Source organism: Gadus macrocephalus, chromosome 15, assembly GCF_031168955.1.
Source record: "Gadus macrocephalus chromosome 15, ASM3116895v1".
NCBI classification, from domain to species: domain Eukaryota; kingdom Metazoa; phylum Chordata; class Actinopteri; order Gadiformes; family Gadidae; genus Gadus; species Gadus macrocephalus.
In genome coordinates this window covers 1504806-1519182 of record NC_082396.1, presented here as the reverse complement: position 1 = coordinate 1519182, position 14377 = coordinate 1504806, and the positions used below count along the sequence as shown (strand labels likewise).

General features: G+C 42.5%; 2 protein-coding genes across 3 annotated transcripts in view; both read left to right on the top strand.

Moving 5' to 3' along the window:
* mocos (molybdenum cofactor sulfurase) overlaps nt 1-14377 on the top strand; it is a 36137-nt gene that overhangs the window by 17839 nt on the left and 3921 nt on the right. The window lies entirely within an intron of this gene.
* On the top strand, nt 96-6624 carry LOC132473249 (lysophosphatidylserine lipase ABHD12-like). Of its 2 annotated transcripts, XM_060073286.1 has the most exons (13): nt 96-295; nt 498-616; nt 722-827; nt 911-1030; nt 1133-1163; nt 1253-1298; nt 2265-2394; nt 5300-5337; nt 5419-5498; nt 5602-5672; nt 6058-6136; nt 6226-6347; nt 6441-6624. In XM_060073286.1, the coding sequence occupies exons 1-13, from the start codon at nt 189-191 to the stop codon at nt 6472-6474; spliced, it is 1083 nt and encodes a 360-aa protein (XP_059929269.1). In that variant the 5' UTR covers nt 96-188; the 3' UTR covers nt 6475-6624. The 2 variants fall into 2 exon arrangements, with proteins under 2 accessions (XP_059929269.1, XP_059929270.1); XM_060073287.1 differs by lacking the exons at nt 5300-5337; nt 5419-5498; nt 5602-5672 and having other exon boundaries at nt 98-295; nt 6441-6618.

The following is a 14377-nucleotide window of genomic DNA, read 5'->3' as shown; positions in this document are numbered from 1 at the left end:
CATGGTCCTCTCTCCAGTCTCCACCTACTTGGCTCCTCCCCCAACATATGAGGGAGGTGGATTTTCGCTATATTGTATTCCCCCCACTGGTAAGAGACACTCTCCAGGTACGCGTTGGAGTTGAGGCAGCAGTCATTTCATATTCCCTGCACATACTAACTCTACTTACTTAGTAATTACTAAGTACAATGAGGAAAAGAGTTAGGCCTACTGAACATTCTGATGGCGAGAATGTGTCCTCATCCTTTCGCATGCAGACAAAAACAACCGTTTGCCAGGAAAAGAAGGGGCTGGCGTAAGTTTTACTAATCATTCAAATCATAACCATTATTGTATTACTGCAGCTTATTCAATCTAACAAAGATAAAGTAGGCCTATGGCCTTAAAAATGGCTGATGAGCTTATGTAATATCGATGCCCACTGGTTTTCCCCCTGGTAATAAACAACCATGTTCCCTCAGACGCTCTTTCACATACCCTTCGGTCTCTCCCTGCAGATCAAAATTCTGGTTTTGGGTAAAAAGTGGCGCATTTGCACTTTGTGCTATTTTTATTATGATGCCTATCTTGGAGGAGCTTCCTGAAATAATAAGGCAGCGTGTATATTATCACCGAAGTAAGTTAACTCACTGAAAATCCACCCATGCAACCTGTAAACGTATCTCCATTAATCCTTTGTTGACTTATTTATACAGGCTAACTTTTACCTATCTATTTGCAGTCAGAGCACCATTTGTGTTTGATCTCAGTCATCCGGCTGAACTGGGACTAAATCACACCATCAACATGTACCTTGAACCTGAAGAAGGAATCTCCCTCGGCATATGGTGTGTTTGCAACCCAACATTTCAAGGAAGTGCTGACTAATGCGAGCTCTATTGTTGTATTATTACTACGGTTGTTCCTCAAGGCACACTGTCCCGGATGATAAGTGGAAAGAAGCTCAAGGGAAGGACTCTGCATGGTACCACAGATCTCTGAAAGATGGAAGTCCAGTTATCATTTATCTACATGGTAGAACACAGACAAGGTACAAGGTTTATTTATATTGTAACAGCAATATAATTCGTAAGTACTCCAAACTAGTTGTTAGCAGTCGGTTCTCACTGAAATGTGTTTGGTGTTCAAACAGGGCAGCCAAGCATCGCATTGGAGTGATCAACGTGAGTAACCGCCGTGAAATCATAAAATAGGATTTTATAGCTATGGAAAATGTGAAAGGAATTCATTAAACATTATTTTGTCTCAACAGGTATTGAGTTCCATTGGTTGCCATGTGTTGTCAATGGATTACAGAGGTTGGTCCTTGTCTCATAGGCCTGTAAACTCAATGATATGTTAATTATATTTTTCACGTGCAGACATTAAATCGTATGTGTCTAGAATTAAAGCCAACTATCCATTTGCCCAGTTCTCTGAATCAATTGCTGTTCTCCATTGATTCAGGTCATGGAGATCAGACAGATATCCAGCAGACCTGGCCTTGGTCGGACCAATCACAACAGTTTATCTAATATGGGGCCGCTTTATTGGCTGTACAAGCACCCTATGGGATGCACTGTTGGGTCATTTTTAGAAACAACCAAGATGGCTGCTACTGATGGCTCACACGTTTCTTAGATTTGATTGGTTGTAGGTCTGTCCAATTGCGTCAGGCCTTTTTTTCCATGCCCGTCGATAACAGTGGCATAGTACAGGCGAAAGATGTACAGGTTTGATATGTTAAACGAGACCTATTATGCTTTTTCGACTTTTATGACCTATAAACGTTGTTATAATGATTGATAGTCAATGTTTAACCATACTAAAGTGTCAAATAATGACGTACATGCATTTCGACGTATTCCCTGCTGACAGTCTGGGGTGGCTGGGCAACGTTTGCGATTCACTTGTTCACATTTTCGGGAAATCATCTACGCAGAGGCACTCCTGCCGCGCCCCCATATGCCTGGTCAAATCTGCCCGCGCGCACTTCAAGGAAGGTAACCAATCACAACGGAGTTGGGTTGGCAGGAGGGGGGCGAGGGGGCGGAGAAGGACGAAACGGAGCGTTGACAGAGAAGGCTGAAAGCGCCCAGATGAGAGGTAGAGTTTCCCGAAAATCTACATAGTTTTTTGTGTATGGTTAAACATGACTATCAATCATTATAACAACGTTTATAGGTCATAAAAGTCGAAAAAGCATAATAGGTCCCCTTTAAGTTAAGCCATAGCTAAGTCAATTCCCTGATGAGTGTAAGCACCATCTTTTGGTATTCTGTCAGGGTTCGGTGACTCGACTGGAAACCCCACGGAGGAAGACCTTACCAAGGACGCTGTCTGGCTGCACCGTTGGGCCAAAGAGAACAGCGGAGGCAGCCGGGTGCTCATCTGGGGACACTCTCTTGGAAGCGGGTAAGAAAGAATTAGACCTGGTTACCAGAATTAATGTCACGGATTATTGTAACTGTTTTCTAAGATTTGTGAACTTGTTGGTTGGTATTTGGAGTTTTTATTTTTTATACCGTTTTATTTATTGGCGGTAGTAAGCCTAGCCTTTAATCATCTGCTCGTTCCAATTGCTTCTTCTGATAGCTTGCAACCAAAGGGGTCTCCTGTTTGCCTTAAATGGGGTGCGAATCGATGGTAGGCCTATCCTGTAAAACTTCTGCGTTCGTTAGTCTTATTAAAACGTTTTTTGCAACCAACCGCACAACAAGACATGATTGCGGCTCTTGTTGCTCTCGTCTCTTTCTGCATGACATGCGCGTATCGGGGAGTGATGTAGACTGATAATAATTACAATTATTTGAGAATAAATACATTTGTATTTCAACGTCCAATGCTGCCGTGAGTGAGCTTCAGGCATTTTAATATAAGTATCCGAAGAGTATTATAGCTGCAAGTATAAGCACAATTACCGTATAAGTGCCCTCTCACTGACGCAAACAAACACAATCACGCACACGCCACATGCGCTCAAGGCGGCTGCATGCTTCAGCGTTGGTGTTACGTTGTTGCGCAAAATTTACTCAAAGCAATTCATGCTCCCTTTTAGGTTGCGCGTGTTGGGCGTGTTGCCAAGCAATTTACCGCCAGAACAGTAGGTGGAGTAATATGTGGAGTAAAGTTTTTCGTTGAAGACGACCTCGAGAATGACGTCTTTGTCTGTGGGAGTCGTTGGTTTGTTGATGTGCCAGATCGTGTTCTCCCCATACACAGTGAATGATGGCAACAGACAGAGGAACAGGGGTGATGAAGTTGTTGATCATTGGGGTTGTATAAATGTGCATATCTCTCTACATTTTAAAACGACATAATGTGTTGTTAAAACGACATCATGTCCAGACAGGAAGTAGTAACCAGACCAGCAGACCAATCACAGCCTTGCAGGCTGCGCGGCTCGCGTAAAAGCTTACGTAAAAAATGACGCAAGTCTAGAAAAATACGTCCGGCCCTTGCGGTGGACGCAAGGAGGGTCCGCAAGGAGGGTCCGCAAGGAGGGTCCGCAAGGACGTTGCGTTGCGTGAACATGGAACCATAAAGAGCCCTTTACACATTCAGGTCAGCACGGGCGACCTTATGGCGCATTTCCACTGCAGGGTGCGGAACGGATCGGATCGCAAAGGTGCGGGTCGGATCGCGTTTCCACCGCCAAAAGTGGGCGTGACCCGGACTTTGAGTACCCGTTCCGACCCCAGTCTAGGGACTCCTCCGTTGCGGTACCCAAAACGAGACCAGACGCCTGAAAGGGTACCCTGGAATTCTAGCTACACCCCCCCTCCGTTGATTGGTCGACAGAATCGTCACTTCCGGGTGACGCGGGGATAAAAACAAACAAACAGTAGCCTCAAGGTATTATTCTTTACAATTAACATGTCGCGTAAAAAGCTTGCTTGGGCGAACAAGGAGGTGGAGACGTTCGTCTGCATTCTTGCGGAGGAAGACGTTGTTTACGATGTTTACGTAGCTGCCGCGGCGATTGACATCCGGCCTACCACCAAGGGTACTGTCGGCGGTGGAAACGCGACCTCGGAACTGAGCTGGGCTATACTGCCCCCTCCCTACCGCCCCTTTGCGATCCGATCCGTTCCGCACCCTGCAGTGGAAACGCGGCATTATGGCGCATTTCCACTGCAGGGTGCGGAACGGATCGGATCGCAAAGGTGCGGGTCGGATCGCGTTTCCACCGCCAAAAGTGGGCGTGACCCGGACTTTGCCGTACCCGTTCCGACCCCATTCTAGGGACTCCTCCGTTGCGGTACCCAAAACGAGACCAGACGCCTGAAAGGGTACCCTGGAATTCTAGCTACACCCCGCCTCCGTTGATTGGTCGACAGAATCGTCACTTCCGGGTGACGCGGGGATAAAAACAAACAAACAGTAGCCTCAAGGTATTATTCTTTACAATTAACATGTCGCGTAAAAAGCTTGCTTGGGCGAACAAGGAGGTGGAGACGTTCGTCTGCATTCTTGCGGAGTAAGACGTTGTTTACGATGTTTACGTAGCTGCCGCGGCGATTGACATCCGGCCTACCACCAAGGGTACTGTCGGCAGTGGAAACGCGACCTCGGAACTGAGCTGGGCTATACTGCCCCCTCCCTACCGCCCCTTTGCGATCCGATCCGTTCCGCACCCTGCAGTGGAAACGCGGCATTAGATTCTCCTGCAACGTTGGAAAGGGAGGGGTGAGTGGGGGCATTCAGTTGGTAGCAATCTGCAACCTAACTGCTGGATCCCACTCAATTCTACACACTGCACCTTAAACAGGGATTCCAGTCAAGATGGTTTGGAAACAAAGACCCCTTATTCAAATTAGCAATGTAAAGCTGCTATTTTTTTGCATATAGAGATTTTTCCCCGATATACAGCTCCACCTACTGTTCAGGTCTGTGAACTAGCCAACCACATCTGGATTTCTGAGAATATTAATATTTGCAGTTTAGAGGGAAATTTGTGGCAAAAATATTTTTAGGGAATCGCAGATTTGAAACTTGCAGGAGCAGATGTGTTAAATTGTAATCCATAAAATAAGGTCATTTTTTATATGAATACATATTTTCTGCGACTAGATATACCAACCTACATTTCACATATCTGAAGAAATAAACTATACTTACAATTACAATTAAACTCCAAACCTGGCTAGGGAAGCAGGAAATGCAATCAAGGTTGAACTGACATAACCCCTTTTAATGACGGGAATAATTTGAATGATTCCAAGGTCAATTTTTCCAAGACATCTCATAACAATATTAATGATACGATTCATTGTCGGGTATTAATTGAAAAGTGATTACATTTCCTCTCCCCTTGCAGAGTGGCTACAAACACAGCTGTCAGATTAATGGAGCAAGGTATGATTTGATTTGCACTAAACAACTTAGTTCATCTTTGGAAGATCACACTGACACATTCTTCATCTATGTCTTTTAAAGGTGTGCTAGTTGACGGTGTGATCCTTGAAGGTGCATTTAAAAATGTACTGATGTATTGGCCTCAAAATCCCTTCGACAGGGTAATATTTTTTAACTCTCCTTGCTCTGCCTATTCCTGTAATGGATTTTCATGTCAGACCAATTTCACTGCATATCTCACCTCATCTTTTCTAAAATTCACAGTATTCACGTACGATAAAAAGGCTCACATTGAGAGACGAAATGGCCGATGGGATCTTCCCTAATGACGAGAAGTATGTTTTGATTGCTTTGATTGGTGACCCATCCAAAAAATATGAATCTTAAAAACTTAAGAGTCGCAATGTGTAGCATTGCGACCTTCCTACTGGTTCGGCGGGAGACTCCAGAATTAAAAAATTCAGTACAATGTAGCTGGCCGTGCAGCTGCCTGGAACGAACAGCTCAGCTTGGCTGGCTGAGTTGGCGTGGGTGAGGGGCTATGGATTGTACGGGCTGGACAGCATTTTGTATTTGTAGAATATGTCACTTTCAGCATTGACTACAGATATGTCCAGGTCATAAAGCATTGAGCTTGTTGAAATGCTACTCATTATGACTTCAAGCTGATTGTTCATGACTGCCAGTAACAACAAATGGCTTGCTCTCATAATGTTGCAGTGTAAAGAAGATGAGAAGCCCGCTTCTGTTCCTTCATTCAGAGGATGATCATTTAACTACGCTTCGTAACGCTGAACAGGTCAGAAGAGCCAGTGTATAACAACTGTTATAATAGCGGTAATATTATTGTTGGCATTGTTGTGTGTGAGTGCTGGGTTTCTGTTCCAGATGTATCAGGCAGCGCTAAGTGTCCAGGGTGACAAACGAGTCAGGATGGTAACGTTTGAAGGCTCTCTGGGGTATCTGCATAATGGATTATATAAAGACCCTCGCCTGCCCGCCATCATCAAGTGAGAAACATTTCACTATACACATGTGTTAGATGAGAGGTTTGGTTGGCAAATCGAAATTATTCCGTAACATGTGGACTGTGTTCCCAACAGGAACTTTGTGGTTACAACAGAAGAAATGTCGTGAAGATCTTCAGAATGGCCTCGCCTTGCTGGGAACGATGACGTAAACTTACACATCACATAAATTCAGAGGATATACATTTTATTACGTTAATATAATTCCAATGACTTTGTTTGATTGACCTAACATTTCTGTTAAACAGTATTGGTGCTGATGAATTGTTCACAATACTTACAAATAAATATGTATATGTATTGGTAAATTTATGTTAATAAGAATTTGGTTAAAAAATAACCCAGGTCTTTCTTTACATTAGAGACATATATACATATATATAAAGGATGCTTAACACTTAAAAGACAGCAATATTAATACAGGAACAGGGGATGCAGAATATCACACTGTTTCATGGATTAGTATAATGGTGGGTTTGAGGTGTGTGTCGTTATAAGCCATCAGCTTGTAGAAGGCATGCGACACCGTAGTGTATCCCTTATTGCAAACCGTTGGCTCCAATACAAAGTGCTCCAGAACAGAACAGCACACTGCGTTCAGATGCAACCGGCCACTCCCCGGGGGAGCTAACGGGCCAGGCTAACTTCCTTTTGAAACTGGCGTTGCCTGCTCTCCTAAAGACCGCCTGCAGAGTTTGAATCCTCGTCTCAAAGGAAGGGACTCAATGGGGGAACTCCGAGGACGCTCCTATTTCCATTTCTAGCACCTCTACGAAAGCCAGCCCTGTGGGGTGAACCTTGGGGATCAGGGGTTTCAGTGCTTCTTTGGCCCATAAGGGCTTATGTTTGGCCTCCTCCGCTCTGACTGAGAGGAGGCCACGGGGAACACCAGGACTATTTATATCAGGTGCGACCGATTTGTGTACTTCTCCTGCTTTGATTAACGAAAACTTTTAAAAGAGGTAGGAAACTTTACCCTTGTTGTAACGCGACATTTCTTGCACAAAACATTCATGTACAAAACCAGCTTTTTAGTCTCCTATACTCCCAAAATTTGCGGCAGTCTCTCGATGTGGCTGTGCGATGTACACGTCCGATAAAGTCGTTCGATTGAGGTTAGCTGGCAGCATTGATTATTTGTCTGGATTCTGATGTGTTTAATTTTTGATGATTATGGGTATTTTTGGAGCTATGCAGTCGTAAGATTTAATTGTAAAATATTTATTTGGTTTGTTTGGTTATTATAAAATAATGATTATTTTATGCTTATTTTCTCGCTTGTATTATAAATTAAAGTTTATTTGAGTTTGTTTATGCTTTTTTTTTTTTATTATTATTATTGCTAGCCTATATATAGAGGTAGGCGGGCATAGATAAGACAGCTGTGGGTACCAGATCGACTCGGCAGCCAGATCAACTCGGGGTCTTGCGCTTACGGATGACGTATCGACACTTGACGTATCGACACGAGCCAACGGACAAAACCCGGAAGGGTTGTTTATAAATGGTGCTCAATCCGTTTTGGTTTTAATTTAATTGAACACAGCCCGTTCTTTCGCACAAACAAAACCATTGGAAACACGTCTAAAAGCACTGATGAATGCATATATTTTTATTTTCACATGTAATTATCACCTACAAAGCTAATCCTATATTGATGAAAGCCCCCCCGCTAACGTTTATTAGCTCACGTTAGCCATCAATCTCAAGCCACAAATAATATCTGATCAATCCTTGTACATTAGATTATTATTCATACATTAGAAATCAAAAGGAAATCGTTAACACTAACCTAAAGAGCGGAATAACATGGGAATGAATGAAACGCGGATGCACATTTAACAGACAGCGTTTACAGGAAGTGCGTCATAATTGCGCATCTTGGCCCCCGAGTCGATCCGGTGCCCACAAAGGCACTGGGAAGGGTCATGGTTTTTTACCAGCTGTACGAGAAAGACAAAGGAGATGAGGTGTCCAGTTCCCACTGTTGCACATTTGTTTTGTTTGCTTGGAACATCGGAAAATAAACCTTCAGAAACCCAATTTCACGACTGGACAGTTGACTCTTTTCCCTGCACTGCGTAAGATTCGTCCCCCTGGTGCCTCAGTGGCTATTTTGATTACGTTGCTTTGTTTGATTTCTTGATTTTCAAGTTATTGTTTTATTGAGGACAAATCACCACTACATGAAGTATAAAAACCTACCTAAAGTATTACCCCCCGACGAAAGCCCCCTCAAAGTGGACATTGGGCAGTTAAATTGTTTGGATCGCTCACCCTGTGATGCGGAAAAGACACCTCGCAACCTGGAGATGCTGGCCGGCGAACATCGCTCAAAAACAGCGGATCGGTATGTGAAAAGATTCCCTCTCAAAGCCGTAGTGGAAAACGGTAACACTATTGGAGTGCTCGAGTTATTGTTTCACACTGTTGTGAAATTATATAGGAACAATTGTTCCTATATAATAAATAAAATGTCAAACCTAAATATACTTTGGCTTTACACCACAATAACACTTGTCATTTAAAAGACTGTTCTCCCATTTACGACAATAGACAACACTTAGGGAATTTACATTAAACCACTGCCTGAACTACAATGGTTGATAGGTCTGCCTAACTGACAGGCTAAGCATATAGCTATAACACATCATATAAACACTTTTCTTATACTCTATAAGATATCCTATCATAACGTCATCAACCTCTTAAAGGCACCCAGTGCAACTTTCGAGGCTTAAAAATAAACATTCAATTTCTAGTCTTTTTTACACGTAGTAAGTTTCAATAACTCCATACCATTACATACCAACATTTAAGCAGCAAAGATGAGACGTCGTTGTGTGGTGAGAACTGATACAAAATCGATAACAACAACAATGCCGCCATTTTCTTTATTTTTTTGTAACCTACAATAAATAAAGCAGGCTTCCAGTCAATGGAAAAATGGCTTCTCCCCACCGGCGATTGTTGTTGTTTACGATTTTGTATCAGTTCTCACCACACAACGACGTCTCATCTTTGCTCCTTGAATGTCGATATGTAATGGTATGGAGTTATTGAAACTTACTACGTGTAAAAAAGACTAGAAATTGAATGTTTATTTTTCATTGAATGTTTACATAAAGTTGCACTGGGTGCCTTTAATCACATGAAATATATTCTAAAACATTTATGTCAGGTGTTCAGGACCAAAGTAAACTTGATGATGCTCTACGATGTGTGTGCTGCCACAATAATATTCTCTGCAAACGACCAACTGCCATTTTACACAAAAGCCGTTTGGCGCGAAACAAACAAAGGACTTTTCAAAAGTTCATAACTCGACATTACAGACTTAAAACTGTACCCAAAGTTTATCAACCTGTTTATAATATGTTCCGATTCATGAAGATAGTAATATGTGTGATTTTCACAGGGTACAAACCTGAAAAGCAGGTAGATGTCAGTACAGGAATGAAGCAACGAAGCTTTGTTTTAATTTTTCCGAAATCCGTCTGGCGAGGAACCGGAAGTGCCCCTCAACCATAGAATTCCGGACTGCAACACACTTTGGTTCCGCCCTTCCGTTTCCCAGTACTAACGCTTTGTCTCACAACAAATATTTACTCCCGGTCCCCACAATTAGACCATAACAATTAGCGATAAATAAGTACTCAAAAATATCAATTAATGATCACCGGTTTTACATATAAACTCTTTCAAAATTACAACTTGAAATAGTGGTCTGGTTTTGAGTGTACCACGTAAGCAAGTTGATGTGTAAATAAGTCGAAAAGTTTACTAGCCAGTAGGATGCGCATGGTGACGCCCACTACGTCACCAGATAAGCTCATTCATAGAGCATTCATTCATAAAAGCACTGATGCAAAGAAAATGGTGCAAAAGGAAAATAAAAGGTGCGCCAATTTAATTTGAGACAACATGGAAATGTCCGACACTGTGATAAAAAAACAAAACAGGAACGTGAAGCTTACAGCCAAAGGCTTAGTATTCCACATCGAAATTAGCCAAAAAATTTTGCTGAGAGGTCTCTCAGCAAAAAAGTACATGGAACAAATGTGTGTCTTGATGAAATCCACTCACGATGTGAATGTAGTGCAATATCAGCTGGGTCAGTTCATTCAATGCTATGAGGAAGCAAATGAAACACATGAATCTTTTTTTAATTTAAACCTGCCCGAGAGGGAAGTTGAAAGACAAAATAAATATTTTCATGCAAAAAATAAAACGTTTTGTGATTTTACAGAGGAAGCCAAGAACTGGTTACCTGATGCCGGTCACCCATATGTGCAAACAAAAGAAAATGTTCACGAACCTCCAGAAATCCAAAGTGTTGCTTCTGATGTAATTAGCCCAGAGAACAGTGTTTCAAACATTTCATGTCCTAAGGGATCTCATTACATAACCAATTCTCATGTATCCAAAGCCTCATCTTCCACTTCCTCTGCAAGAATAAAAGTTGAAGCTGATAAGGCAGCACCAACAGAGTGGATGAATGCATTAACAAGGAAACATTCCCTGGAAGCCAAAGGAGAGGAACTAAGAAAAGAAAAGGAAACGTTTGTTCTGGAAACCGAACTGGCAGTAGCCAATGCAAAACCTCATGTGCTGGAGGTGAACTGAAAGTGTGGTTCTAAAGCATCCAATGGAATGAACTCTTACTTTGAAAGGAACCAAGCTCAAATAACAAGCCAACTGAGTCCACATGCACATTTTTTGTCCCAAAAAATGCAAACAAAGGTAAAAGTCTTGGTGAACCTGGATGTCAGGCCTAAACAAATGGCTGTGACACAAATTGACTTCAGACCTGCAACAGATATTCCAACACGAGGCACACAAATGGTTCATGATGCTCAACAGTGTGGACGTGAATCCTATCTCAATCTAGGAAGCAACCATAACACCCAAAATGAGATTGTGACCATCATGCAGCGTCAGAATGACATCACAACATTGCTGGTTCAGCAAAATCTATGTATAAAATCTAAATATTCATGTGTTTGATGGTGATCCGCTGCAGTTTCAATCCTTCATTAGAGCTTTTGAAGTTGGCATAGAAGGAAAAACAGATAATTGGAGTGACCGCCTGCATTTTTTGGAACAGTACACCAGGGGTCAGCCCAGAGGCCTGGTGAAGAGCTGTCATCATCTACCCCCTGGCATCTACCCCCAGGTCAGTGCCTCTCACACTGATACAAGGTGTTATTTCCAACATTCTGCCATTTGTTATGTCTCAACAAGGATGAACCAACCTGGTCCTCTGGGACATAGCCAGGGCCATATGCCTTATCAAGGCTGAGAGTGCTTCTGTTTACGTGTTATTCATGTTTTCTCTGTGTATAATACTCGCCCCAACCCTTTGGTTCGGTGAGAAGAGGGTTCGACAGCCAAGGAACACGTCTCAAAACTGCTCCTTAACCGCGTCCACTATAGATTATTCAACCTAAGTCTGTATCTCGCTGTATTACATCCTGGAGTAAACCATCTTTTCAACCCTCTGATCCAACCTGTCAAGTTGCTTTGATTTCGACTTCAAGAATTACTACTACGACGGAAAATACACAACGCAGAGTCTATACGAACAGTTTAGAAATAAGATGAAATCTAACAGCTGTCATCATCTACCCCCTGCTCGGTGCTATCAAACGGCTAAATCCCTTCTTACTGAGCATTTTGGAAATGGACATAAAATTGCTTCAGATTATATGGATAAAATTCACAACTGGCCACCCATTAAAACAGAGCACGTGTAGGCGCTGCAATAGTTGTCTCTGGTCTTTGAGGTTGTGCCAATTTAACACAGCAAATTGTGTACATGAAGGAGTTGGATATGCCATCCAACCTCAGAAAGATTAAATTGAAACGGCCCTATAAGCTAAGGGAAAGGTGGAGGACGGTTACTTGTGATCTGCAGGAGAAAAGAGGACGAGTTGTGTTCACTGACCTTGTGTCCTTTTTGGAGAAACAAGTCAAGCTTCACCAATAATCGATATAAATGCTTTAAATCGTATGAATCGATTATGATTAATGTTTTAAGACTTAGTTTACACGTTTATTTTGTGAAGTGCAGCTCGGTAATCCGCAACTCTGTCATCAGCTAGTCAGCTTGCAAGGAAATCCCACGAGAGTTTTTTTTCTCCCTCACCCTCCACTGGTGCATTTCAAACATGGCAGAGAGCGGCAGCGAGATTGTTAATGGCACCAGCAAACTTGAAATCCAAAGTGTGGAAGCATTTTGGCTTCGCAAAGAATAATGGTAAAATTGACAAGGGGTGTCACATTATTGCATGTTTATTTCACGGATATAGAATTTTGGTTCAGAGTTACTGAATCGAATCGTGGTTTACAGAATCGAATCGAATCGTTCCAAAAAATAATAATTGTCCTTGAATCGAATCGCCAACTACTGAATCGTTAATCGAATCGAATCGTCTGAAGGCAAAGATTCACACCCCTACCAAATACAGATTATGCAAATCAAAGGAAGGAAAGAAGCACGTTTGCCACCAGCATCACTGCAGTGAATGAAGGAGATAGAAGCTATGATGACAATGAGATCAAATCCTCTTCTACTCATGTAACATCAAATGCTGTTTATTTTGCAAACAGACAAGTCAGTCGATGGAGAAATGCTCACTCTTTAGGATGAAGATGCATCAGGACAAGATATGTTTCATAATAGAAAAAGGAATTTGTTTTGGTTGCCTAAAGCCTGGCCACATAAGTAAAGCCTGCAGGAGTCGCTTGGATTGCAATGTGTGTCAGAAGAAGCATCCCTCAGTACTTCACATTGAGATAAAGGATAAAAGTACATCCTTTAAAGAAACACAAGCATCTGTGAGTTCTCCACTAAGCTTTTAACCTGGACAGCCTCAGACATGTCGGCATAAAGGGGCCGGTGATGAGAACAATGCTGTCATTTCCATTGGTGCAGTCTAAGTTATTGCCCACATGAGTAACACAATTTTGCACACGTATGCATTTCTGGACCCGGGGAGTTACGGTACCTTCTGTACAGTCAGTTTGGCAGAGAAATTGGGCTTGAAAGGCAAGCCAGCCAACATCGTACTAAGGACAATGGGTCATCAAAAGAGTGTGGGCACCACCATATTGACTGGTTTGGAAGGGTCTGGTATGGATTCCAATGATTTTAATGAGTGGCCTAATACCTTAACTCAAAATACTATGCCGGTGTCAAGGTTGAACATTCCCCGTCAAGGAGATGTTGAAAAGTGATCTTATCTGAGGAATGTAAAGCTTCACGATATTAATGCAGATGTGGATTTGCTCATCGGCACTGATGCAGCAAAAGTGATGGAACCCTGGGAGGTGATCAACAGCCAAGGCGAAGGACCATACGCAGTCCGAACAAGAGTCAGCCGGGTCATTAATGGACCAGTTCGTGGTGGAGATATCAACCAAGTGAAGACTGGCTGCTCTGTTGTTACAACAAAGAAACGTATCTCTGTGGCACACCTCGAAAAAATGCTCATTAAACAATACAACCAAGACTTTAATGAGAACGTATCACAGGAGCAGTTGGAGTTGTCAAGAGAAGACATTACATTTATGGGGATTATAAAAAGTTCAACAGAAATGAAAAATGGTCATTACTGCATAGACTTACCCTTCAGAGAAGAAGACCCTGTGCTACCAAATAATCGCTGTGTGGCGGAACTGCGGCTACAGGGTTTGAAGAGGAATTTTGAAAAAAATCAACAGTTTAAGCAGGAGTACACCACATTTCTGAATGATATGTTGGACCAAGGCTATGCAGAAGTAGTATCCACGGATCATTTGGAAGAGGATGATGGAAAAGTGTGGTTCATCCCTCATCACGGAGTACTTCACCCCACCAAAGGAAAGATAAGGATCATGTTTGACTGTGGAGCCACATATAAAGGAACATCCCTGAATGGCTAGCTTCTGCAGGGTCCGGATCTCCCCAACTCTCTTGTAGGGGTCCTCATTCGTTTCAGGAAAGAACTTGTGGCAGTCATGGCTGATAT

What these genes read in the sequence shown, in the direction of transcription:
- LOC132473249 (XM_060073286.1), top strand. Translation starts at nt 189, where the DNA reads ATGAGGAAAAGAGTTAGGCCTACTGAACATTCTGATGGCGAGAATGTG. An exon ending in ATCGCATTGGAGTGATCAAC is followed by an intron (nt 1,164 to 1,252) that starts GTGAGTAACCGC and finishes TTGTCTCAACAG; the next exon opens with GTATTGAGTTCCATTGGTTG. An exon ending in CGCTTCGTAACGCTGAACAG is followed by an intron (nt 6,137 to 6,225) that starts GTCAGAAGAGCC and finishes TTTCTGTTCCAG; the next exon opens with ATGTATCAGGCAGCGCTAAG.